Below are 27707 nucleotides of genomic sequence, written 5' to 3'. Positions count from 1 at the left end.
AATATAAGTAGTTAAACAGTTAACTAGACTAAACTTTTTATCATAATACTTTGATAAATTAAGCGGGCGAGCGGCGGGAATTGAACCCGTATCTTCTCCTTGGCAAGGAGATATTTTAGCATTGAACTACACTCGCTATGATATATATGCAAAATAGAACTTACACAAAGTATATCATATGCAAACCAGAAATACGATGTGATATTGGAGCACCTGAACTTGGACAGCAAGGAAGATATGCGTGGCCTCGCCTCGCGTGCGGTCTTAAATCTATATGAATTTTGATTTTGCTAACCACATGTCCCATGCGGTGCCTCGCGTGCGGTCTTTCTGAGGCGTTTGGACGTATAAGCGGGAGAAACAAACATGGCGAGGACGGGAACTACGGCGACGAGGTTGGCTGGACCACGCCTCCCACCACACCAGCAATGGGCCTGCCCAGGGGCCCACCGTGCACAAGATCTCCCTCCCAATCCACGGACGGACAGATCCCATACGCCACCAGCACTTTTCTCCTCCTGACGTAAACCTTTTTCAACCCTGTTTGTGCCAACTTGCGCCTCCAACCGCCTCCTGTACACCACGTCCACGCGCACAGCCGCGACGGCGCTCACGAGAACGCGGCGCTACTTTATTACACAATTTTTACGGCCCAAGTAGTATTTTATCGCCTATCTTTTGTTTCTCGGGGAAAAAGTAATCCTGTTATCTCCTCGCGTCGCCCTCGGCGCAATAATAAAAGCGCAACGGCACCCAGCGATCTAGGCCTCCTCCTCGCTCGCATCGCCTTCCCTCCGCTCGCGTCTGCTACACTTCCTCTCCCGGCCCGGCTAGATCTCGCCGGCAGGAGATGGCGGACGCGAAGCAGCAGCAGGCCGCGGCGCCCACTGGCGTCTGGAAGACGATCAAGCCATTCGTCAATGGCGGCGCCTCCGGGATGCTCGCCACCTGCGTCATCCAGCCCATCGACATGATCAAGGTACGGAATCCTTTTCTTGTTTCCGGCTCACTCGAGGTATAAGATTCCGTGGCTTGGTTTGTTGAGTAGCCCTAGATCTGTGGTTGGTTATGGTAGGTGCGGGCGACGCCGAGTGATGGATCAGGTTGATAGATTTCTGCGCATCTCTTGGTTAGATCTGAGTAAGACGAGTGCACCCTCGAGTGAGCTCCCTTAACGGAGGGGAACTTGTTGCACGCTAGTCTGGGACTGCGGGTGGCTATTCTTGTTTCTTAGATCTGTGGAAACTGTCACATCATGAGTGTAAGTGGGGGTGACACAGTCCGTTTTTGTTATCTACAGTCAAAACTGCCCGATGTGGTAGCTTAGATCCTCCATGGAGATCCCACTAAATCTGTGGTGTGCTATTATCTAACTTACCAGAAGATCTGTGTGTCTGCGTGGCTTTACTGATTTTTAATGAGTTAGCAATAGTTTGTTGATCTTAAGATGGCATGTTATTACTATTTGCTGCTGGAATGTTCCGGCATATACAGAATTAGTCCACACCACTATGTTTTGGAAGCACCGACCAACATGCCATCATAGTTAAGTGGGGATTTGCTGGAGAATTGAGTTGAATGTTATGTCTTATGATCACAACAAATAAACCATGTTAATAGCTTTTGCTGAGACACGGAGATTGTGTAAATATCTATTTCATATAGCTTTTCCTGTTTTTGGTTTCAGGTGAAGATCCAGTTGGGCGAGGGATCTGCAGCTCAGGTCGCAAAGACCATGTATGCTAATGAGGGCCTTGGTTCCTTTTACAAGGTTTGTTCTTGCAGATGTTTTTATTCATATTGTGCAGAACTGTTCTTTGTGTTTTCTGCTGGCGTCGGTACATTTGCCATGTACTAGTGTCAGTTGCCCAGTTCACATGGAAAACACGGCTTACAAACATAAATTAAATGTGTAAATATTATCTGGTATGCACAACTATAGTTTCTTATTTGTGCATGTTTTCTCACCTTGAATATATTGGAAGAAGATTATAGTAAACATTTACAATCACAAAAAAGTTGTAAGTTGATATATTGATCATTGTTTGGAATTTGTCAGAACTCAAAAGTAAGAGATCAAGGAAACCCAATCTTTGGGGCAATAGTCACACTGAATCCAATTTTTTTGAAATTTTAGCACATAAATAGTACCATTTGCATCACCAATTATATTCTCATTATGTCCTCTTGCAAGTCTCCAATTTTGTATAATCATAAGCCCAATTACTTTAATCTTCCTAAGTCCTTGCCATGTGGGCTTGCCTTGTCAGTTTTTGTGATCCCATAAACTGTGGTTATGTGATAAATTTTCCAAAAGTTGGTGTTTTATGAGACTACCACCCAGAGCTTGGGGTTCCTGGATATCCACTCCAAAAGTAAAGAACATAATGTTTTTCTGGATCGAAATACCACATGAAGCATGAGAAACCACAGTTTCCATTCATGCAAATTTAAGTAGAGGAATACATCAGAGATAATAAATAAAAATTATTGTTACTAAGCTTAGCAGTGATTGTAGGAGTCTAATCTTTATCTACAAGTACAACCATTGGATGGGGAATTACGGAATTGAATACAGATTTTGCATGGCTCAGATCAGAAGTATCCCATCCTATCCTCTGTTACATATCTATCCTTCAGACCTTTGTTTTTGTAAATGATGTTTGTATCGATGATGCTGGTTTTCTAGTTTGATCTGAACACCTCAATGACATGTGCTGGCATTTCACCTACAACAGCACATTGTTTTGTGCTTCTTGAATTGGTTTGTTGCTTCAAGTTTTACATTTTTTTGACAGGGTTTGTCAGCTGGTTTACTAAGGCAAGCGACCTATACGACAGCTCGTCTTGGATCCTTCAGGTTTGTATAACGTGGTTGTTTAATTGATAGAGTACTGTAAATAGTCATTTCTTGCACAATAATTGATGAATCAATATCTAGTTGTTAGTAGGATCTCTGTTGTTTTGAAATAAATTCATATGACTGGATAATTACCATGAGATATTATGTCTTTGGTTTGTAGTTTTTTGTTATCAAAATGTTAATTATACTTGGCTGTTGCCATAACTACAATTAATGTTTATTACATTATAATGTCTGAATCAGCTGTATCATTATGAAGTTGGATTAGTTCATTTCACTGAGGAAAAAAAAGTTCTATTGTTGCATCGATTCTAGTTGATTTATCCTTATTTGGAGTTTTGTATTTGGTAATATTTCTTGTCAGGGTTTTGACAAACAAAGCAATTGAGGCAAATGATGGGAAGCCATTGCCACTTGTTCAGAAAGCTTTTATTGGTCTGACTGCTGGAGCGATTGGCGCATGTGTGGGCAGTCCTGCTGATTTGGCACTCATTAGGATGCAAGCTGACTCGACCCTACCAGCAGCACAGCGGCGTCACTACAAGAATGCATTCCATGCACTCTACCGTATCACCGCTGATGAAGGCGTCCTTGCGCTTTGGAAGGGTGCAGGCCCAACTGTGGTGAGAGCCATGTCACTGAATATGGGTATGCTTGCGTCCTATGATCAAAGTGTTGAGCTGTTCAGAGACAAATTGGGTGCCGGGGAATATCAGACTGTTATTGGTAAGATTATTGTTTAGAATTCTTTCTTTTCATTGCTGTTTAGGATTCTTTACACTGTTAGGAGAAGACGTTTGCTGACCTTTTATATAGGCCAATCAGTGAACTTACAAAATTTCCTAACTTTTGGTTTGCAGGAGCCAGTGCCATTTCTGGATTCTGTGCGGCTGCTTGCAGTCTGCCCTTTGATTACGTGAAAACACAAATTCAGAAGATGCAACCTGATGCCACTGGCAAGTACCCATACACTGGGTCTTTGGACTGCGCCATGCAAACCTTGAAGACCGGTGGCCCATTTAAGTTCTACTCCGGTTTCCCTGTATATTGTGTCAGGATCGCCCCGCATGTCATGGTAAACGCTGATTAGCTTAGAGCGCAAGGCCTATGGCAGACAATCATAGCCATTTGTTTCCAATCCGTTACAATGCAGCATACTCATGTGATTTCTTTTTGCAGATGACGTGGCTCTTCTTGAATCAAATCCAGAAGTACCAGAAGAAGATCGGCATATAAGATCTCCAGTTGGAGACAAGAGTACCAATCCTTGTTCGACACATTTAATAACTTTCCAGCAGCTTTGCACTCCCGTGGTTGTTTTTGGTAGACAGAGTTTTAAGCAATTTTTACCGTAGCTTACATTTGCTGTGGTACTCTTGACGTTGTTACAATAATCACATAATCACATTATTTGTTGTATTTGGGGCAATTTTTTTGGCGGGCATACTTCTGTAGGTTGGGCACAGACATAGACAATACTACTACCTGCTTGTGCCATCTTGTCTTGTATGGTATGTGTTCAATTTTATCTGTGGCTCGAAAAAATAAATCCTTTCTACCTGTGCCTTGCACCATATGCTCTTAAATAAATTTTGTGTTTTTTCCTATCGTGCAACTATTCAACTACGCCTCACCTACGCCTCTAGATATTGATGATGATTGTTGTCGTTGCGTGAACTTGCCACTGGGGTTGTTCGGAGGTCAGACGTTGGCATGTGCAGACCCCTCCTTGTTTGAACAGAACAGACTGATGATTGATTACAGGTATATATAGCCCCGAGAGGGGATGCATCGAAACAAACTTGGTTATAGTTGATCAGGGGATGCATCGAACTCGCAAGCTTAGCGGGACAGCTTTCCCCATGACCCAGTTTTCGTGAGTGACGAACAGGGCGGAGATCCACTTCCATCTTCAACTGTCGGCGGTGAGCCCGTGAGATCTCCCTCCTTCCATCTGCCGCTCCGGCGGCAGGGAGGTGTGGAGATCCCCGGTGCTTCGGCGCGGCCTGTAGATAGTTTAGGAATAGTTTTCGCGGCGGCGTGGCTTCGATGGCGGCGCCAGCGTTGCTCCGACGAATATGTTAAAAGTAAAAGGAGATTGAATGTCGGTTTTCTATTTATTCTAGTAAAATGAGAAGTCTAGTATATTCTTCAGTCCCAATACCAAGGTAGAAGACAAGGTGCAAATCTGTACAATTTTGAATATTATGACTGAAGCACTTAATCAGTGGATGGAAAGAAAAATTGAAGCACTTAATCAGTGGATGGAAAGAAAAATTGCTATCCACGGGTGGGAAGGAAATTTTGCACAAATCTGTTGTACAAGCTATCCCAGCTTATGCCATGTCTGTCTTTAAAATTCCTAAAAAAACTTGTAAGGGAATCATTGACGCGATGTCGCAATTTTGATGGGGTGACGAGGACAACCAGAAGAGAATGCATTGGATGGCGTGGTGGAAGATGCGCGTCCCAAAAGACCAAGGAGGTATGGGTATCCGAGATATCCATTGTGTTAATCCGGCATTGTTAGCCAAACAAGCGTGGTGTCTACTTGATAATCCTGAGTCTTTATGTGCTACTATCTTGGGAGCTAAATATTTTCCGGCCGGCGATTTAATGAGTGCAAATCTAAAAAAGAGCTTCTCTTTTACTTGGCAAAGTATCATGACGGGAGTGAACTGTCCGAAAAACGGTTATATCTGGCTAGTTGGAAATGGACTTTTTTTTTTGAAAATGGAGGCATGCCCCCGGCCTCTGCATCATGATGATGCATGCCGCCCTCTTATTAAAAATCCAGAAAATATCGTCATAAAGGTCTTACAGCTCGCAAACGGAGCGAAACAAAGTAAAAAACGAAAGAGTACAGGCGGACAATGACAACCGATACAGTAATAAGAAGGATAAGCTCCCTAGACTCTTATCCTGTTATGCGAGCGCCATCCGAACCGGTTGAATATAACCCAAGCCACCATCTCCCATTGGTTACACCCAGTAACCAAAGGCTCCCTGGAGTCCATAGGAGTGAGTAAGGACCACGTACGGATCCAAGCTGTAGCTCTGAAGATAACCTGCAAAAAAGTTAAGTTGTGTGGTCTGTTAAAAATCATATCATTCCTGCAGTTCCATATAGCCCATAATAGTGCACATATTCCAATCTGAATACGAGCTGCAGTAATCTGTTCAACCTCAGCTAACCACGTCCCAAACAAAGACGCAATATCTACTGGAGGATTGATATTGAAAGCTATATGAATCGTTCTCCAAAGTAACTTGGCAAGTGGGCATTCAAGAAATAAATATTGTATTGTTTCATCCCGAGCACAAAAGCAACATCGTGAATTGCCTACCCATCGCCTCTTAAGTAAGTTGTCCTTTGTGAGTATTACTTACTTGTGGACAAACTACTATCAAAAGTCTGTGGCTGGAAATGGACATAATATTAATATATGGAGAGATGCATGGATTCCTAACTGTGCGAATAGAAAAATTATTACTCATAGAAGGGGACAACTACTATCAAAAGTCTATGATCTTATTGACCCAGTCACGAATTCTTGGGATGAAAATTTGATGAGACAAACGTTATGGCCAATTGATGCTCAAAGGGTATTAGCAATTCCACTTCCCATGCGTAATATGCCTGACTTTATTGCTTGGAGCCATACAAAAAATGGTAAGTTCACTGTTCGATCAACTTATTTGGAAGAATGAAACCAACAACAGGGGAAAAAATTAGAACACGCAAACGGAATGGATAGAACCAATGTCAACCCTATATGGGGTAAGATTTGGAGACTATCCTGCCCAGCAAAAATTAAAATTTTCATATGGCGTACACTGCATGGTATCCTCCCATGCCGAGTTACACTTGCCAATAGACATATAAAAGTTTCACCCATTTGCCCTTCATGCTCGAATGGACCGGAGGATACAAAACACGTCTTGTTTCAGAGTGAGAAGGCAAAAGAAGTTTGGGGAAAATTAGGTCTACAAGAGGTGATCCATAAAGCCTGTATTGTTGACCATGCGGGAGAGGCGGTGCTAGAATTCTTACTCCTTATGAAAGCTCAAGAATTAAACATTAAGGGCATCCAGAATGCACATGAGTTAATAGCTATTACAACTTGGTATCTATGGTGGGATAGACGTCAACTGGTCCATGAAGGAAAGTTACATGATGCAAATCAAACTTCGATGGGGCTCGTGCTATAACGGCAAACTATGTCAATGCATACTCCTCTAAGGCAATTCGTAAAATAGGGGGATGGAGTATCCCTCCTAGGGGATTTGTGAAGCTGAATGTTGATGCCGCTTTCGATCATGATCTCCTTCAAGGTACAGCTGGTGCGGTCCTGAGAGATGATAAGGGAAGGTTCATCGTTGGAGGAAACTGGAGGATTGACTGGTGTGGTAATGTATTAACAGCTGAAGTTCTGGCTCTTAAATTTGGTTTATTCCTAGCACAGAAGGCGGGCTGCAATCGCCTTGTTGTAAACTCAGATAACATGGAAGTGATCGACATAATGAAGAATGGAGGACACTCGGCGGGAGCGGCAGCTGCAGTTTTTGACGATTGTTACTTTTTGGCTTGTGATTTTTCTAGAGTTAAATTTGAACACTGTAATAGGGAAGCAAATAGAGTGGCCCATGAAATAGCTAGGTTAGCAAAATTTTCTGCCACTAGGGACTGGTTTGAGGAGCCGATGAAGGATATTGTACCTCTTCTTATGGACGATGTAACAATTATTTCTAATTAATAAAGTTCAAGTTTTATTTAAAAAATACATCTGGAAGAGGTGGAAAGAAGAGGTGCATGTTCGGGGAATATCCTCTTGTTCCGGTATAAATAGTAGCTATCCGCTCTTCCACTGGGAGAGGATTTGCCTGGGATTGTTTAAGCAATTCCCTTAATCGTCGACCCCTTGCCAATTGATACTGACTTGTTTTATCGAGAGCAGAGGCGAATTGTGCAAAGGCTTGTAACTCTACGAATTGAGCAGTTCCATTTTTTATTTGCCAGCTACTTGTTTCATGGCTTTAATTTGAGCCACGGATCCTACTCTGGAAACAGAAATACCCACATTAATAGCGGGTTGAATTCCGGCATTGAGTAGATCCGCAGATAAAAATATTTGTCCATCTGTAATGGTGCCTGTTGACAATAGATAGAGAAAGAGGGGAGATATGACTATTCGGGGTTGGACACACCTCTTTGCTAATGACTATTCACTAATTAGCATGTGCTAATTAATCTACTAATTAATTCCTAACACTCCTCCTTATACATCCTCGCTTCTTGAATGTTTCATCATTGAGAACTTCTTGTACATAGATATTCAATGTTGATAAATCTTCCGGATAATCTTGAGAGTGGGGTAGTTTTCTTTTTTCACTCCATCAAAACAATCGTTTAAGATTGTGTACGTGTCAGGTCGTCTTTTTTTGAGTTGTTAATTTTTTTGAGATAGCTACCCGCTTATTTCAAGCGGTGTGCAGGGGTGGATTAACGAGCTGCTCGGCTTGTTAAGTTCATGCTCGTTAAGGCTCGGTTCGTTAAGCTCAGAAAGAGTAATGAGCAAAAAACCCTGCTCGGCTGGATCGTTTGAAGCTCGTTAAGCCCGTGAGCGCTCGTTAACAAATTTTCACGTAAGATGAAATATGTGTTGTGTTGTTACTAACAAACTTAGCATGAAACTTGTTAGCTCGTTCGTTAAGCTCCTTAAGAAATTGATGATTGACTTTGTTCATTAAGAAGTGACCCACGAGGATAACAAGCCAAACTATCGAGGGCTCATTAAGCTCGCGAGCTACAAGCTTTTGTTCCAGCCCTAACGGTGTGCCAGGTCGCACTTTGTTACGTTCACGTGTGGTACTAGACCCTCCATTAAGTGAACAACCATCGCCTCGTAAAATTTGTGAACAATCCCACGGCTCAAATTATCGAAAACGTGGGCTGCACAAATAAGCATTATTATTTATATTTTTTTATGTGGGAGTACAGTTAATCCTCAAAACAAAATGTGAGAGTACATTCTTTATGGAGTACTACTATTGCCAGCTCCTCCTCTGTCGTCCAAACTCTATGACAAGCCGCTCTATTACATTGTTTCACGGACATGCGGGACATCAAGCATCCGACCCGCGTGCCATCCACCATATCACATCAAGGTGCTGCAGTCGAGACTCACCAGTCACTTCGGTGTGGCTGTCATGACCCGTCATATCACAAAACCCGAAGTTGGACGGGACGAAGCAACCATCATTTCACTGGAACGCTTGTTGAAGCCCTTTCTTCCCTATCTTGAAGAAAACCTCACTTCAGGCTACTCACTTCTGCCATTTTTCTTCTGTACGGACGAAGGAAAGGTGGACAAATTAGTGATGCTACTCTTTTCATTCCAAGAATCTTCTTTTTGTGAAGCACCGATAGATTCTCACTGCCTACTCTTTTCCCGTTTTCATTGCGGTTGTGGTTTCTTTTCGATTGCTTTTTATTTGTAAGTTTATTGATGGATCCTGGAGCACTAGGCAAAGAGTTGCTGACAAACAACCCACTCGAGACAGAAATCTCCAGGAAGCGAGCACCGGCCAATGAGTTGGCGATGTTGGCGGGCCAACCCATGGAGAATAAATCCAAGAAACAAGCACTGGCCAAAGAGTTGACGACGTTGGCGGACGAACTCCTGAACAAAGAAAGCTGGAAGAACAGCAAGGGCGCCACCGTGCCTACCCTAGAAACTCTAATGGTCACCTATGAGAGGCTCAAGGCCGGGTTTGAAGAGATAGTCACCGTTGAGAAGCAGTATTTCCCTGGCAAGACGATCGCCCCATTCGAGGAGATGGCCCCGGGAGGGATGGGATCCCCTGGTGAGCTGCACAAGGTAAAAAATGGCTTACCATAGTTGTGGTTTTTGATTATTTGCAATGTGCTTGCTAATATGTTAGGTTGTGCAGGTGCCGATGGACATCACCCCACATATCGATTCCCATGCCGCTGCCCGTCCTATGGACATCGCCCCAGAAATCGATTCCCATGCCGTAGTCCGTCCTGTGGACATCGCCCCAGAGATCGATTCTCATGCAGCTGTCCATCATGTGGACATTGCCCCATAGATCGATTCCCATGCCGTTGTCCGTCCCATGGACATTGCCCGAGAGATCGATGATAAGAAATAGTTGGTCGCGCTAATTCTTACAACGTAGTTTGCATTGTGTTTAATTATCAGAACGATGCGTGTTATCAAACCATCTCAGGGCTAGTGCACTGTCTTGTGTGGGCGGTACTTGCTACTTTTGTTTGATAGTGAATCATGCTAACCCTCTCCGAGTTATGGAAACAGATGTATCCTCACCAGTTTTTGATGTAATATATGGCATGCTTAAATGTAAGTTTAAATTGTTTATCATATAAGCAAGGCTTGTTTGATGAAAATTTTGTTTGATGATTCTTGGTGTCAAACCTCAACTGATTCCGCGCTGTGTTAGCAGGCTAGCTAATGTGCGAGCTACTATAGTACTTGCAAACACTCACCAAAGAGAAACGTTGGGGCTAATGAGCTCGTGGTACGCTTATAGGTCTGGTCATTGATCAGACAATAGTCCACAATTATACATTAATTCACATCAAACTCAAAGAGTTGGTTCACGGATACATTCACGTTAACAACCAACATTCAGAACAAAATTGGCACGTACATGTAACATACGTGAATTCGTAATTTTTTTGCTAGAAGCGTGAATGTGTAGTGATGTCGTACTTTCGGAGTGGCTACAGAGAGTGTGTACTTGTGCTAGAGAGGGGTTGTGCGGTGGAGAGAGATCTAGAGAGAGAGAAAGACCCTCCATTTCTTTCTATCCGTCAACAAAATCATAGCAGTATAGAGACGTACAAATCCTAGAACATTGGCGTTAGGCGGGCTAGTTTGGCCTAGTGGGTTTGAGCGATATGACGTGCTACAGTGCCGTCCAGTCTTCGCGTGTGGTAGCATTATTGCTGGTGCGGTAAGTTTGCTTGAAGAAGCGGATTCAACGAAGTCATGATGCTTCTTTCATCCGATGACTTGAAGATTTTGTTAACTTGACTTGATGACTTGAAGAATTTTCTTGACTTGATGACTGAAGAATTTTTGAAACAAGGTGATGACTTGAAGATTGCTCACCATGCCTCCTGCGGATTGACGAGGACATGAACAACGTGGTAGAGCATCTTCACTTGTTCCATTTTTATGTAAGCAAGCGTCTACACTCTTATGAGGGAGGAGTATGAAACACGACGGATCTGATTTTGATCGAGGGATAACTGTTCCCTACAAAATAATGGAGCACTGCTAGGGATTATAGCATGACGGTTTTCTTATAAACCGGGCGAAATTCATTATATTTTTCATATTAACCAGATGAAATTCATTACATTCCGAGTCAAAAAAAATTCATTACATTGCGAAAACTTTTCCTATAAACCTACTCTAAACCTAATCTAAATGATTGCCAGTGCCCGACCACCATGTCCGGCCATGAGCCCCGAGAACTGACGCGCCGGCTATTGCCTTCACCTCCTCCTCATCCGCCTCGACTCTGTCCAGCTCCGCCTCCATAACCTCCTCCTTCGGAGCACAAGGTTCTGAAGGTTTCCGCTTCCACGTCGCCGTCAAGCGGCTAATCGGCCGCAGATGTTTATCCCACCAAGCTTGGCGTCGACGGAGGGGAGGAGCGGTGGCCTTCCTGGGACCAGAGCGGCGGTGCCCTACCATGCACTACTCTTCCTCGCTGCCGGCTGCGCCCGTGCACACGTGCCGACTTCGTGGTCGTGGTGGCGGAGGGCGGCCTGGGGGGGGGGGAGCCGGCGATGTCCTTCGTCTGCTCCTGCGATAGTACGTCCAATAGAGCTTCGGAGCGCGCCAGGAGCGGAGTCGGCGATGTCCTTCGTCTGCTTCGGCGACTGTACGTCCTAGAGAGCTTTGGAGTGCGAGGAAGCCATGGTTGGAGTGGTACCGACAGAAGGAAGGGACCGGAGGAGAATGGCCGTGGGTCTTTGGCTATGGCCGGGGCTGAAGTTAATATAGCGGGCTAGAAGGACAGACGGGTGGTGCCGGAGTAGGTTCGTGGACAGCCGCGTGTCATTAATGTGGGCGGCGGATGGACGGATGGCCGTGGTGTCGTTAACGCGAAGCAGTCGCTTGCACCGGGATGCCGTGCGGGTGGCGCTCTCTCATCCGTCGTGCTGCTGCAATGCCGGCACCAGTGAGAGGTCGCATCAGGCGTGAATGCGGCATTGACATTTTGGAGCAGCGTTGAACGTTTCAGGCAGGAAGCGCGCGTGAGCGAGGGAAGGGGTTTCGGTGGGCCAGGGCAGCCAGACGCTGGGGTGGTGGTATATTGTTTTTGTAGTTTGCAAAAGTACTCAATTAATGTGGCAGTTGACTTTTTTTCTATGATCAACATACACCCTACAAAGCACCGTGTTCAAATTTGGCACTTTTCTGGGTTCATTTACCATATTTAGGCCATTATGTGCATTTTGTAGAAATTTACTACCACCATGCGGATTTATTGGTCCCCTTAGATTGAACTAAGAAAATAATAATGCATGTCACAAAATATTATAGCGGTGGATTCATATTTAAACATAGTTTCTAGTGATATTATTTGTAGTTATATGCATCAACATTTTGTTAGATAAATCTAAACTCAAAATTTAGCACAAAATGTGAAGGGACCAATAAACCAGGATGGAGGTAGTAGCACAGAAACATCAAATCCCAGCTACAACTACATGGGTGTGATGATAGGGACGTGGAATGCCGTTCAATCATGGTGCACGCATGCAATCCGCGTGGCTGGGGTGGTGGCCAATCAGAAAGCAACCTACAATAGGGTCAACGCACACAATTTCTAGAGGCTATGAAAATTAACCATGTGCGATAATAAATGACCAAGATTGAAGGGGAATTCAAATTTCCTTCGTCGTCTGTCCTTGAGCTCTTGACAAACCAATGCACTATACGGTAGTCCGGCCACTCGCCCGAGAGCTCTCTCCAAGCATCGTACATGCCACCGCGCCGCACACTAGCCGGTAAGGAAGTGATGGCATCCCGCCATGCCGAGTCCCTCGCTGCCCACGACCGCACACAAAATGGTAAGGAAGCGATGGCATCCCGCCATGCCAAGTTCATCGCCGCTCGCGACCTCACACCTACGTGGACGGACTTTGAAGCTGCCAAGGCCAAATGGGTAGAGCAAGAGACTGCCAAAGCCGCACAGAGGGAGCAGAAAAGGCAGAAAGCACTCAAGAAAAGAGAGTCCCGCCACTGCAAGAAAGAAGAGGACGCACGCGCTGCTGAGGGGAGCTCGACGGAGATCCAAGCATGGTAGGGTGTCGCCGACATGGCCAGGAAGGAGAACGACAATGTCTGGCCAGCATGCCCCGATGCCTCCACCTTCCAGGATCGCGGCTATAGCTACCACGACGCTGAGGAGAGATGGGCAGATATCCAACCATGGTGGGGTGCCGCCGAGAAGAACGACAAAGAGAATGATTACGTCTAGCCATCATGTGAGAAGTAGTAGTACTAGTAGTTAGTGCGTGTGTCTGTGTCGCCCGTACATTTGTTTAATTAATTACGAGCATCTACCAGTACTAGTTACTACTGTAGTTCTTATAGCAAATTACCAGTATAAAGGAGTTTAAGTTGGTATGTATTATTAACGTACAATGTCGATAAGCGGCATACTTTTAGGCCTTTGAGCATTGCTTAACATGTGTTCACTGAAGTTTTAGAGCTAGACCCTGGCCCTAAATCCACTCGGCAACGTCCGCCCTGTAATTTTTTTGACCCAACCAGGTCATAGCAGCGCACCCGCAGCCACCTGAGTGCCCCTCAACGTCGGCATCTCAAGGGCGTCAACTTGCAACTACGGCGTGTGCGGTAATAAACTTGCTGCAATTCATACTCTGCTGGTGTACAATATTGCTAGTACAATAGTTTTCTTCAAGAAGCAGAATTCAACGAAGTCATGATGGTTCCTTCGTCCAAGAAACTTATAGTGGGAAAGGTTGGGCCTGTGATTTGACGGCTCACTAGTCATTATTACTGAGGCGCGATGACCGGGGTGACTCTCTCCTGGAGTTCTACGTGATGCACTCTAATTTTGGTGCATGACAAGTGGACTAGGATAGTCGACGTCCCACATATCGGCGAATGGAAGTATTCTTTCAGATATCGAGGAGGAGCAAGGAAATCGCGTGGTATAGTATCACTGCTGATTTATATTTATTTTTTATTTTTGATGAAAGCTATCGTTTCAACTCTTATGACAGAGGAGTGTGAAACATGACACGTGCTGGATGTCCCACACGTCAGCGAAAGGAGTGGGACATGAACAACATGGTAGAGCGTCTCCACTTCTTACACTTCTAGGTCAGAGACCACACGTAGTACTAGTATATAACGATATAAAGTGCGACCCAGAGAGACAGAAGCGTGCAGTTGGAAGGTCTCGGACCATACACATAGACAAATATCCAACCTAATATGTGACTGCAATTAATATAGTAGAGTACTTAGGCACGTACATCATAACATCACCATGCATTGCACATACAACATTTAGTGGTAGTAAGACAAATGCCTATATGCCATGCAGGTTCATACTATTTGTGCCTGGCTACTTCATTTACTGCGCTACATTACTCAGGTTCGTACATCCCTGGGTACATGTCCATCTCATAGTTCCAGTCCTACGTGTTCTTCATAGATGGCACGATCCATAACGGTGGGCAACAGGAGTCCATATCATCGCAGCTTCTTAGTGTGGCTCCCCACGATGGAGATTCATCTAAACTGAAGTGGCATAGATGAAGGATAGGGGCGTTCAAGATATGAATCCGTCGGTGTGCAATGAAAACGCACCCGTTTTGTTTCTTCATGAACGGTAGGCCATCGACGTCGTGTGCGGAAGGTGGCATCGTTTTCACTATGGGGTAGCTGTCCCCAATGAAAACCGAGTACTCTCCAAGTGTGTTCATCCGCACCCAGGTAGTATCATGGGGGTCGAACATGCCGCCGTCCATCTGGCACACCTGGCATCTCAAACCTAGATACATGGTGACGTGCATGGTTATGGTCCATGCAGTATAATAAGGTGACGTAAGCAGAGGATACGAATTAAAATAAAATACTTTATATTGCTTATTTCTATGAGAGGGAAGGGAAGCAATGTATAGACCAGCTAAGGCACGAGCGACGACAAACAATTCGAGAGTGTTACCTAGGCCATGTACATTAATTAAAGTAGGAGTAGTTTTGTTTGATGGGATTATGGCTACCTAGCTAGTACTACACGTAATTGAAATTGTTAAGTCCTATATAATTTATTACATCTGGCATTATAAAATTGCGTAGATGACTATCCCAATCAATAAAAAAAGGAAAGAACTACTCCTGCTCCTAGAGTATAAAGAGACATGTACTGAAATATTATAAGATGACATGGCAATAAGATATACGATAGCTCCCGACTCTACTACTCTTAGATCGGAGAGAATGGATTACCTGGGTACATGATCAGGGTCCGATCGTGATAGATCGTGGCACCCTGTTGCCCTTCAATGGTACCATGGGCAAAGACCGCTAAGATAGTATGTCCCAACTGGGTGTCATCGGCTACAAGGTTCCAAGCTAGACCAAATGCTCCATGCACATCCACGATCGGCGATCTGATTTTGATCGGGGGATGACTTTGCCCTGCATAATCATGTAAACAAGGTGGAATTCATAGAAACCGGACGAAAATCATTATATTTCAAAAACTTTTCATATAAACCGGATGAAATACATTACATTTTTCATACAAACCGGAGTAAAACCTACTCTAAACATATTCTAAATGATCATCGGCATCCGTCCCTGATGTCCGTCCATGAGCCCGGAGAACTGAAGCTGCGGCTATTGCCTTCGCCTTTTCCTGTTCCGAATCGGCGCTCTCCAGCTCCTCCTCCGTAGCCTTCTCCTCCAGAGCTCCAGGAAGTGAAGATTTCCACCTCCACGTCGCCGCCAATCGGATAATCGGCCTTTGATGTTGTGCCCAACGAGCTTAGATTTGACGGGAGGGGAGAAGCAGTGGCCTTCTTGGGACCTAAGCGGCGGCGACCTGCCATGCACTACTCTTCCTCGCTGCCGGTGGCGCCCGCGCTGACGTGCCGACTTCGTAATCATGGAGGCGGAGCGCTGCCAGGGTGGAGCCAACAATGCCCTTCTTCTTCTCCGGCGACAGTCCATCCTAGAGAGCTTTGGAGCGCGAGGAGGCCATGGCAGGAGTGGTGCCGAGAGGAGAAAGGGACCGCATGAGGATGACTGCGGCCATGGCCGGGGCTGAAGTTTATATAGCCGGCGATTGGCGATGAGCGTCGGCAGGTGGATGGGCGGGTGATGCCAGAGTAGGTTCCTCAACAACTGCATGTCATTAATGTGGGTGGCGCATGGACGAACGGCCGGCCATGGTGTCGTTTCAACGCGGAGTAGTCGCGTGCACCGGGAAGCGACGCTCTCTCGGCCATCGCGCTGCTTCAAAGCCGACGCTAGTGAGAGGTCGCCTCTGCTCTGGTTATGTAATTGTATGTTTATTTTGGTTATGCAATCATGTTGTTATAAGTATATATGTTGTTCTTTTGTAGACAGAGCATAGATGTTGTGAAGATAGAGCAAATCATATCACATACAGATTAAACTACAGTAGGAATCATCTATGTTATTATGGGTCTTCCCACACAATTCTGATTACTGACCTGTTTGCCGGGTATCACACACATCTTGTTAACTCGGATCGTTTGTGTTCTTCTGGATCATCGCAAATGGTTTATCCTAGTAACATGTATGCAGCTATCGCACACATCTTGCATTGGGTAATCGTTTGTGTTCTTCTGGCTCATCGCAAATAGTTTATATGGATCAACTGTATGCCATGATTCGCACACGCAACTCTAATATGAATTGTTCTTGATGGATCAGCCATCGCTCATAGTTCATTTCACTAGTGTGATTTTATTACTGTACCGTTTGCAATTAATGTACCACACACAATTTGGTTGATTGGTCTCCTATACATGTGTCGTCTTAGGACCGTCCTGCGGTAGTGACAAGGTTTGGACGCTCCCAAGTGACACATATCCAACTTAGGAGACACCACTCTCCAAAAGGTACTAGATGTTGTTGTTGATGATGAACTACTTGCTCTTTTGTTTCAAAAGATAGTCTCCTCAACACTCAATCACTCTCTCACAGATTTGGCATGGTGGTGGGAGATGGATTGGAGTGGAAAGAAACTTGAGGGGGATAGAAATCAAGGATGAAATGGTTGGACTGGATCCCTTTATCTCAACACAAGTGTAGGTGGTTCTCTCTCAGAAAATGGATATGGGGAGTGTAGTTTTGTCCTGGTTGCTCTCTCCGAGAGTAGGTGGTGTGGGTGGGGTATTTATAGCCATCACCAAAGATCTAGCTGTTACAAACTTTATGCAGAAATCAGTGAGAACGGCCAGAAATAAAGGTTCAAATGTTAGATGTTTCAGTGAGATCGGATGAATCCACTCAGTGACTCCGACATGTGATGACCTAGGAACTTGCATCGTTTCGTTAATTCCAATCAGTTTCACTCGGTAATTCTGAAATGAACTCGATGGGTTACAGAAAGTTTGCCAGTGCACTTCGGTGGGACCAAATGCCATCTCGGTGGAACCGAGTTTCTAGGGTTTAGGACGTGGCTCTGTCTAGTGTATCTCGGTGGGTTCGGATGTGTATGTTTTGGTGGGACCGAGAATGACTTTAGTGTTTTGGACAGATTGGATTGTGAGAATGTGGCTGGGGGTTTTGGAGAAATATTTTCAAGCACTTGAGCAAATGACTCATGATCAAAACCTCATGCCATTTTAATAGTATTAGCTTTCCTATGGACTAAATATGATCTTTGATCACTTAACAAAAAATGTAGAGTCTTGGACATTTTTCCAATGCATGTCCTTTGCATTTTGAGAGGTCCACAATCACATTTCCATTCCATGCCTACATTGAACTTTCCTGAAATGATCTTTGAATAGGCATTAGTTCAGTGACATATATGTCTTTATTAATTACCAAAACCACCTGGCGATTAGTTGGAGTTTCAAAGTGAGTACCATCAAATAAACACAACTTACTTACTTTCTATGGGTCTGTACACACGAACATAGGCCCTATTTGTTTGGGCTTTTGCAGTTTTTCCACTTTGGCAATAAAGCCACAAAAGCTCCTAATTAAATAGGTCATTTTTGCTGTGGCTTTTTGCTATGAATCAATATTGTCGTATGATGGTATAAGCCAAAAGACGAAGCAAAAAAGCACATGTTTAGGAGCTATTTTTGGCTTTTTGCCAAAGTGGAAAAGCTGCAAAAGCAGAAGCAAAAGCCCAAACAAACAGGGCCATAAAGCATTACTATCTCTGTTACAGTTCAGGGATAATTCCTGGAAGAATCATCTCACAAGAAACTCTTCCATGGATGGAAATTTGAACAAGAGATAGTAAATAGAGAAAATAACAAACTCGTCCTATTAGCAAATTGGGGATCATCTCTCGTACTGGCTCACCACATCTTTACATTCCATGCTGATGATTCATTGAGCTCCAATTGCATGGTTCACCGCCTAACATAGGCAACAAGTTAGTCTCATAAAAGACATAATCTAGTTCCATATTTCAAGGCCTTAACTTTGAATAGATACCATCCAATATCCAACATTCAACTCCGGTCCTTTTTGCTAGAGATCTGCATGTCCTATGTGATTCTATGATTCACATATCCTATTGAATCACCAGGTGAGCATAAAATGGAATGAACGGACCAAGAAAATACAACCATAGTTTTTTATTCTAAGAAACAAAGAGATGTAGACGGTTAGACAGTTCTAAAATTAAAGCGGCGCCTCAAAATTTTACTCAACAGGTTGCTTTGTTGCTCGCATGTCTCAGTGGCCCAATATATCAAGGTGCAATGGGGCTAATATCAAGGCTGAATATAGGCCCAACCTATCACATGTGCGATGGAGACGACCTTGGTCAGTTGTGTTGTTCAATGTAATCCAAAACTTTGATCTTGAAAATTTCAGTATCATCAAAATCTTACAGTTTATTGGAATCTATTTGCCACAAAAAGAGCTACATAAATTTGATCCATAGAAAATGACTTAATTATTTGAAATTACTAAGCAATACCATGTAAGCACCGAAGCATGCCATTTTTGTGGAAAATGATTGCTCGACAGGTGAGCTTTGAACGCGCATGAGTATACCCAGCTTGTTGTTGAGAACAAGACAAAATCCCTATCATGGAAATTCTAGCACCCTTACCTGATTATGCTGCACCAAGAGTGATCAAACACAATTCCTCAGCAAACTACACAATCAACGCTCATCACATTGGCAAAAGTTAGTTTTGGATAGAGGGCCAATAGCCGCCACTACCAACTGCAGAGAGGAGGGCATGCCAACTACTTTGTGCCACGAGAACGACGTGTAATCACTAATTCCACTTTATTCATAGAGACGATTTCAACATTACACCTTTTCCTAGATTACTCTTGACAAGAGGATGGTCACAAAATAAATGGAAGATGCTTAAGATGCTTTCATTTTTTGAAAAATAAAACATATAAGATTCTTATGCTTGTAATAAGAGGGAATTCTAATGCATGTGCTGGACCGGAAACACTGATCAAACAATGTGTACATCGCATGTATCTGGCCTTTCCCAAAAGATCAGTATCATCAACCTACAAATTAACATTTTTTTCATGTGTATTAGTGATTAAACGAAAATACAATGGTGCATCCCTTGGTGTTTTGAAGTTATAAGAATGTTTTTTCATGGCCTAAAGATGAACCTGGCTACCCAAATGATAGTTCTTCGTTACATGGACAAGCAGCAATGAAATGATTAAGTTGCCTTGGTTACAAAGGTTAGATGATCTGATTTGATCAATTTTCCACTTAAACCAAATATCATTAAAATTTAGTTCAACTAAGCGGGGTGACACTCTCGGAGGCGTGGTGAACTTTTATTCATAGGTGGTTTTACGTTTCTTGTTTTTCATCTCTGCATTTTGAGCACTGCCCAAATATATTTATGAAAGCACAAGTGCTCCCTGGGTGATTTTGGTAATTAATGACAACATATCTCCTGTTGGACTAATATATTTATCTATTATATTTCAATGAATATAATTTGAACAAGTATATTACTAGTCCTTGTGCACCTCCTATTGATCCTTTGCATCCTACCCCCGATGAGTATCTTGACATGACTCGCAATCTTAGAGCTATTGATCTTATCATTAGAAATTTGCTTGTATGCTTGCCTACATTTGAATGTGCTTATACTATATGGAGATATCTTTAGGAACGATTTCCAAACTATTCTTTGAAAAATCTAGATGAGATTTTTGAAAAGTCCATTGCTTTTCATAAAATGAATCCTAGTGATCTTAAATTTGGTGTTTGTCTATTTGAGCTTCGTGACCTCATGCGTGCCAAAGGAGATGTTGGAGTCATTAGTAGCATCATCTCTCAAGTCATTAGAATTCATAAAGATGCACATTGTCATGGTCATAAATCTAATGAATCACTCTCTCTAGGTGATGATCAATCACAAGACGATGTTGAACATGGGTATTATGATGAGGATGATGATAGTGATTTTGATCTTGATGAGTCAATGAGACACTTTGGTCTTATGGCTAACCTTCGTGGTTACATGGCCGGAGGAAAGGAATTGGTTCTTGATAGTGGATGTACCGATGACATGACCGGAGACAAGGACATGTTTCGTGAGCTTGCTGAAAACAACCGCCCCCGAAAGTATGTCACTTTTGGTGATAACTCAAAGGGTAAGGTGGTTGGCCTTGGTAAGGTGGCCATCTCACTTGACAGCTCCATCCAAAATGTTATGCTCGTTGAATCTCTTGGCTATAATTTACTTTCCGTATCTTGACTAGCCGATTTCGGGTTCAGTGTCCTATTTACTGAAGTAGATTGCCAAGTGTTTCAAAGAGATAATCATAATATGGTCTTTACCGGTATAACTTGCTTAATTGCTAAATCTTCTAAAGGTTGGTTGTGGCATAGAAGGTTAGGTCACATGGGCATGCAAAATCTTGATAAGATTATTAAAGGTGATCATATCCTTGGTGTTAAAGATGTCATATTTGACAAGGAGACTTTGCAGTTCTTGTCAAGCAGGAAAACAAGTTGGAGGAAGTCATGTCATGAAGAACATTATGACCACGAGAAGACCACTCGAGCTACTTCATATAGATCTTTTTGGTCCCAACGCCTACAAGAGTCTCGGTGGTAACTCGTTCAGATTGGTCATTGTTGATGATTTTTCAAGATTTACGTGGGTGTTCTTTCTTGATGATAAATCGAAGGTGCAAAAGATCTTCAAGAACTTCGCTAGGAAGGCCCAAAATCAATTTGAAGTGAAGATCAAGAAGGTTCGCAGCAACAACGGAACGGAGTTCAAGAACACCAATGTGGATACCTTTCTTGAAGAAGAAGGGATTTCACATGAATTCTCGGCTACGTACACGCCTCAACAAAATGGAGTTGTTGAGAGGAAGAACCGGACACTTATTGAGATGGTGATAACGATGCTTGATGAATACAAGACGCCAAAACACTTTTGGGCGGAAGCGGTTGAGACAGCTTGTCATGCAACAAATCGACTATATCTTCACTAGCTTCTCGGCAAGACGGCATACGAGCTTCTTACCGGTAACAAACCCCAAGTTGGATACTTTCGAGTATTTGGCTCAAAGTGCTACATTCTTGACAAGCATCGTCATTCGAAATTTGCTCCTAAATCTCATGAAGGTTTCCTACTCGATTATGGCTCAAACTCTCACACTTACCGTGTCTACAACAATTTCACCCGAAAGGTTGAAGAGACGGTAGATGTGAAGTTTGATGAATCTAACGGCTCACAAGTAGAGCAATTGCCAATTGATGTAGGAGATAAAGATCCCTTGGAAGCAATTCAAGACTTGTCTATTGGCAAGATTCGCCCAACGGAGGTGAAGGAGAGTACCTCGTCCGTTCAAGTGGAAGCCTCAACTTCACACCAAGGTGAACCACAAGTTGACATGGTGGCATCCACGAGTGGAACACGTCAAGACGAAGGAAACGAGGAAGTACAACAAGATGAACCTCATCGACCTCCTTCTCGACCTCCACAAGAGAACAACAATGAAGAAGGACAAGAGGAAGAACAAGACAATGAAGAGGATGTTCCACCCCGACCCAAACAAAAGCTCTCACGAGTTAGAGCAAGAGTCTCAAGAGATGACCCCGTCGAACAGATCTGTGATGATATTAAAACCGGGAGAATAACTCGCTCTAAAACTCATTTGGCTAACTTTTGTGAACATTACTCATTCATTTCTAGTATTGAACCTATGAAGGTTGAAGAAGCTCTTGATGATCTGGATTGTGTGAATGCTATGCATGAAGAACTACACAATTTCAAGAGGAATCAAGTGTGGACATTGGTAGAAAAGCAGGATGACAACCAAAATGTCATTGGAACCAAGTGGGTGTTTCGGAATAAGCAAGATGAAGGTGGACAAGTTGTACGCAACAAGGCCCGCCTCGTCGCCCAAGGCTACACTGAAGTCGAAGGTATGGACTATGGTGAGACATATGCCCCCGTTGCTTGACTTGAGTCCATACGCATCTTACTTGCTTATGACAATCACCATGATATCACATTATACCAAATGTACATTAAAAATGCTTTTTCTAAATGGTGAAATTGAGGAGGAAGTCTATGTTAAACAACCTCCTGGCTTTGTTAATCCCAAGAAACCTAATCATCTTTACAAACTTCACAAAGCTCTTCATGGTCTTAAACAAGCTCCTAGAGCATGGTATAAATGCTTAACTAAGTTTCTTATTGAAAAAGGCTTTGAAATTGGGAAAATTGATTCTACACTTTTTACTAAAAGGGTTAATGGTGAATTATCTGTGTGCCAAATTTATGTGGATGATATCATATTTGGCTCAACTAACCCTCATTTTAGTGAAAAGTTTGGAAGGCTAATGTCAGAGAAGTTTGAGATGTCTATGATGAGTGAACTCAAAATCTTTCTTGGTTTTCAAATCAAGCAAACTAAGGAGGGTAACTTTGTTTCCCAAACAAAGTATACCAAGGACTTATTCAAGAAGTTCAACATGCAAGAAAGCAAAGGTATGAAAACACCCATGCCTACTAGCGGACATCTTGACTTGACTAAGGATGGCAAACCGGTTGACCAAAAGGTTTACCGCTCTATGATTGGATCATTTTAATATGTATGTACCTCCTGTCCCGGTATTACACTAAGTGTGTGCATGTGTGCACGATATCGAGCGGCCCCTAAGGAATGTCATCTTAAGGCTGTGATAAGGATAGTGAGATACTTAATTCATACACCAAATTTTGGCATTTGGTATCCTAAGAGGTCTTCTTTTGATCTTGTTGGCTACTCCGATTCGGACTATGCCAGTGACAAGGTTGATAGAAAGTCTACTTCGGGTACCTGTCAATTTCTTGGTAGATCTCTTGTATCTTGGTCCTCCAAGAAACAAAACTCAGTATCCTTATCCACCGCCGAAGCGGAATACATTGCCGCCGGATCATGTTGTGCTCAATTACTTTGGATGACCCAAACTCTTAAGGATTATGGGATATATGTGAAACATGTTCCATTGCTTTGTGATAATGAAAGTGCTATTAAGATTGCTCACAATCCCGTGCAACATTCTCGAACTAAGCATATTGAAGTTCGTCATTATTTCATTCGAGATCATGTTGCTAAAGGAGACATCAATCTTAAGCATGTTCGAACCGATAAGCAATTGGCGGATATATTCACCAAACCGCTTGATGAGAAAGTATTTTGACGTTTGAGAGGTGAATTGAACATTATTGATGCCTCAAACTTGGAGTAGAAACTCCATTTGGATACATGCAAGGCATGAGCCTTTTGACTAATCCTTGATATTTCTCTTATAATGATGATCATATGTCTTGGATCTACACTTGTACCCTTGCATGTTATCTAAGCCTTGTAGGTACTTGGATGATCCCAAACCTATGAGAGTGCAAGTCACTCACATCTTGAGCAATCTCTACATCACCAAGTTTCTACTATATGGCTGTTGAATACAAGGAAGCATGAATCCACTCAACATATCCTTTGACAATTTCTATATATCAAATTTCATTTGGTATCAAGTTTCATGATTGTCTTTTTGGATACACAAGTGCTCTTCCTTACAAGACTAACCCATGTAGGAAGATGGACTCAAACTATAAGTGGTGCTCCCAACTCTTGATGAACTACATCAACCTTGAGCATCCAACACAAGTTCGACTACATGATCAAGATCAACACCACCACCCAAGGTATGTTATTCCATCTTAGAGAAGTTTTGACCCAAGTCATGAGTCAAATCAACTCAACGAGATGTGCAAACATCAAAATGCTTAAACGAAAAATGGTAACCCCATTTTGAGCTTAAATAATGAGTATGACCTATGATCAAGTGACATCATGACTTGGGTGACTTTGTCGCCGACCTCCTCTAGATGAAGTTCTCTAGTGTTTCTTTGTTCTCCTTATTCGTGCTCTTGCATATGTTTCTTGTTTGTTTGTTCCCTTCCTTTTTCAAAAAAAAATCATCTAGATTTCTTTTCCTTTTGTATGCTTTTCTCTGTATTTTTTGCTTCTAATTCATTGCAAATCCTTCAGTTAATTCCTTGCAAATCCTTGTGAGATTTCGATTGCCAAGTGAGCTGAGCTCACAAAACTTTTCCTCTGCATTGAACTCGGCCTCACTGATTCATGCCTATCGGCTAGACAGAACTACATGGATTACTTGTAGACAGTTCATTGGTACAACCGACGCGGACTAACCCGGTCTGACTGATATGCATCATCCCTGACACTGTCAACTCAGTGTCACCGATGAACATGGATCGACGTTACCGATTTCACTACTGATAAAACTTTTTGCCATTGCAAATGTCATTTCTTATCCAGCTCCACTCGATGATTCATATCCTCTACTCACATCTTAAACTACATGCTGCTTTGTAGTGTGTCTCAAGGACTAGACCTATTTGACTTATGCTCCAGAAGATCACTTCTTGGAAATTGATGTAAAAGGGGGAGAGAGAGAGCACATCAAAGCTTATCACATGGGAGAGATAGCACAGCTTAGCTTCTCCAGATGCTTATTAAAAATAAGAGGAGAGAAGTCACATGTCTTTAAGAGGGGAAAGACATGTTAATGTATGGTTTCTTGTACCATTTCTTGCTCTGTTTTTTTTCTCTACTCTGATTTTCTCTTACCCTACCTTCTCCCATTATCCAATATCTGATTCAAGGGGAGAAAGAGTTCATATCTAAGGGAAGAAAATCTTTGGAATTCATTGCGTATCTTTAATCTTTGGGGACATGTCCATATCCAAATAGAGTACTAAGTACTCAGTCATTACATGTCATCCCAGTCTTGGTACTCTTGTGATCTCCTAAACTTGCTTTATTTAGAGTGTTCTTGTGTTATCTAACCTTGTTTTCTCAAGCTCATCTCTTCCAAAGCCAGCTCAAGACCACAAGGTAAGTATATGCATCACACTCATGTGCATGATGACCTCTTGCTGATGTACATATTGTTTGCAAGAAGGACTCATGAACATGAAGGTACACTTCCTGTATCTACATCATTTGCTCTGATGCATATAGCCAAGATACATGTAATTCATTGCTTGCTCTGACATGCTTATGCATTCACATGCTCTTACATACTATCTTTACATGATTGCATACATGTAGGGGGAGCCTATGCATGTTACATGTCTTTCCAAAGCTTTACTTGTTACTCTTCATATCTTTATCTAAAGCTTTGATGTATGTTGTCATCAATTACCAAAAAGGGGGAGATTGAAAGCACAAGTGCTCCCTGGGTGATTGTGGTAATTAATGACAACATATCTCCTGTTGGACTAATATCTTTATCTAGTATATTTCAGAAAGTTCAACAATGGCGTGGCATGGACAAGAGGATGTGGAACTCCTTCAAAATGCTAAGGACAAAGATTGGCAAAAGCTCAAGACTCTTCATTTTCATTTTAGTGATCCAAGATCACATTGAGTCCATAGGAAAGCCAATACTATTAAAAGGGGATGAGGTGTTGCTTAATGGTCTACTTGCTCAAAGTGCTTAGTGATATGCTCCAAAACCCTCAGCCACTTTCACATTTCCAAATATGTCCAAAACCCAAAGTCAAACTCGGCCCTACGGATTTGATCTATCAGGCGCCACCGAGTTCTTTTGACATAGCCACAACCAGAAACCCTAGACAACTCGGTCTCACCGATACGGATCCCGGTCTCACCGAGATGGCCTTGCAAACTCTCTGTTGCCTGTTGCAATTATTTCGGTCTCATCAAAATGTGCAATCGGTCCCATCGAGTTTGCCTGACCAACTCTCTGTTTACTCATTGCTGAAATCGGTCTCACCGAGTTCATGCAATTGGTCACACCGAGATGAGGTTTTGCCCAAGACCTAGCACATCGGCCCCACCGAGTTGATCATGTCGGTCCCACCAATATTCCTAGCGTTCACATTTTGAACTGAATCGGTCTCACCGAGTTCTTCTATTTGGTCTGACCGAGTTGAGTCAATTGTGTGTAATGGTTGGATTTTGTGTGGAGGTTATATATACCCCTCCACCCCTTCTCTATTCAAGAGAGAGCCATCAGAACGTGCCTACACTTCCACTACTCATTTTCTGAGAGAGAACCACCTACTCATGTGTTGAGACCAAGACATTCCAATCCAACCACAAGAATCCTGATCTCTAGCCTTCCCCAAGTTTATTTCCACTCAAATCATCTTTCCACCATAGCCAAATCTGTGTGAGAGAGTTGAGTGTTGGGGAGACTATAATTTGAAGCACAAGAGCAAGGAGTTCATCATCAACACACCATCTATTACCTTTTGGAGAATGGTGTCTCCTAGATTGGTTAGGTGTCACTTGGGAGCCTCATACAAGATTGTGGAGTTGAACCAAGGATTTTGTAAGGGCAAGGAGATCGCCTACTTCATGAAGATCTACCCGAGTGAGGCAAGTACTTCGTGGGCGATGGACATGGTGGGATAGACAAGGTTGCTTCTTCGTGGACCCTTTGTGGGTGGAGCCCTCCGTGGACTCGCGCAACCGTTACCCTTCATGGGTTGAAGTCTCCATCAACGTGGATGTACGATAGCACCACCTATCGGAACCACGCCAAAAATCTTTGTGTCTTAATTGCGTTTGCACACTCCAATCCCATACCTTTACTTTCTTGCAAATAGAATTCTTTACTCTTTCCTCTGCCTATACTCTTGCCATGCTTGCTTGAAATGTATTGTGAATGCTTAATCTTGTGTTAAAACTTGATGCGGCTTGAAGCTACGTCGGTATTTCCCCAAAGAGGAAGGGATGATGCAGCACAACAGTGGTAGGTATTTCCCTTAGATGTGAAACCAAGGTTATCGAACCAGTAGGAGAACGAAGCAACCCAACGTAAACAGGACCTGCACACAGATAACAAATCCTCGCAACCCAACGTGTAAAAGGGGTTGTCAATCCCTTCCGGGTACAGCGCCTCAAGATAGGAAAACGGACATGAGATAAAATTATAGCAGATTGATAGATCGAACGCCAAATAAAATAAATAAGAATAAATTGCAGCAAGGTATTTTTGTATTTTTAGTTTAATAGATCTGAAA

General features: G+C 43.0%; 1 protein-coding gene across 1 annotated transcript; it reads left to right on the top strand.

Annotated features, from left to right (window-relative positions):
• Window positions 1–597: 597 nt before the first annotated feature.
• LOC109752778 (mitochondrial dicarboxylate/tricarboxylate transporter DTC) lies at window positions 598–4292 on the top strand. The gene is made up of 6 exons (XM_020311679.4): window positions 598–979; window positions 1688–1771; window positions 2799–2860; window positions 3228–3589; window positions 3724–3938; window positions 4043–4292. The coding sequence occupies exons 1-6, from the start codon at window positions 851–853 to the stop codon at window positions 4097–4099; spliced, it is 909 nt and encodes a 302-aa protein (XP_020167268.1). The 5' UTR covers window positions 598–850; the 3' UTR covers window positions 4100–4292.
• The last annotated feature ends 23415 nt before the right edge of the window (window positions 4293–27707 follow it).

This window comes from Aegilops tauschii, chromosome 1, assembly GCF_002575655.3.
Source record: "Aegilops tauschii subsp. strangulata cultivar AL8/78 chromosome 1, Aet v6.0, whole genome shotgun sequence".
NCBI lineage: Eukaryota > Viridiplantae > Streptophyta > Magnoliopsida > Poales > Poaceae > Aegilops > Aegilops tauschii.
The sequence above is the reverse complement of the archived record's forward strand: the minus strand, read 5'-3'. Positions and strand labels throughout refer to the sequence as shown.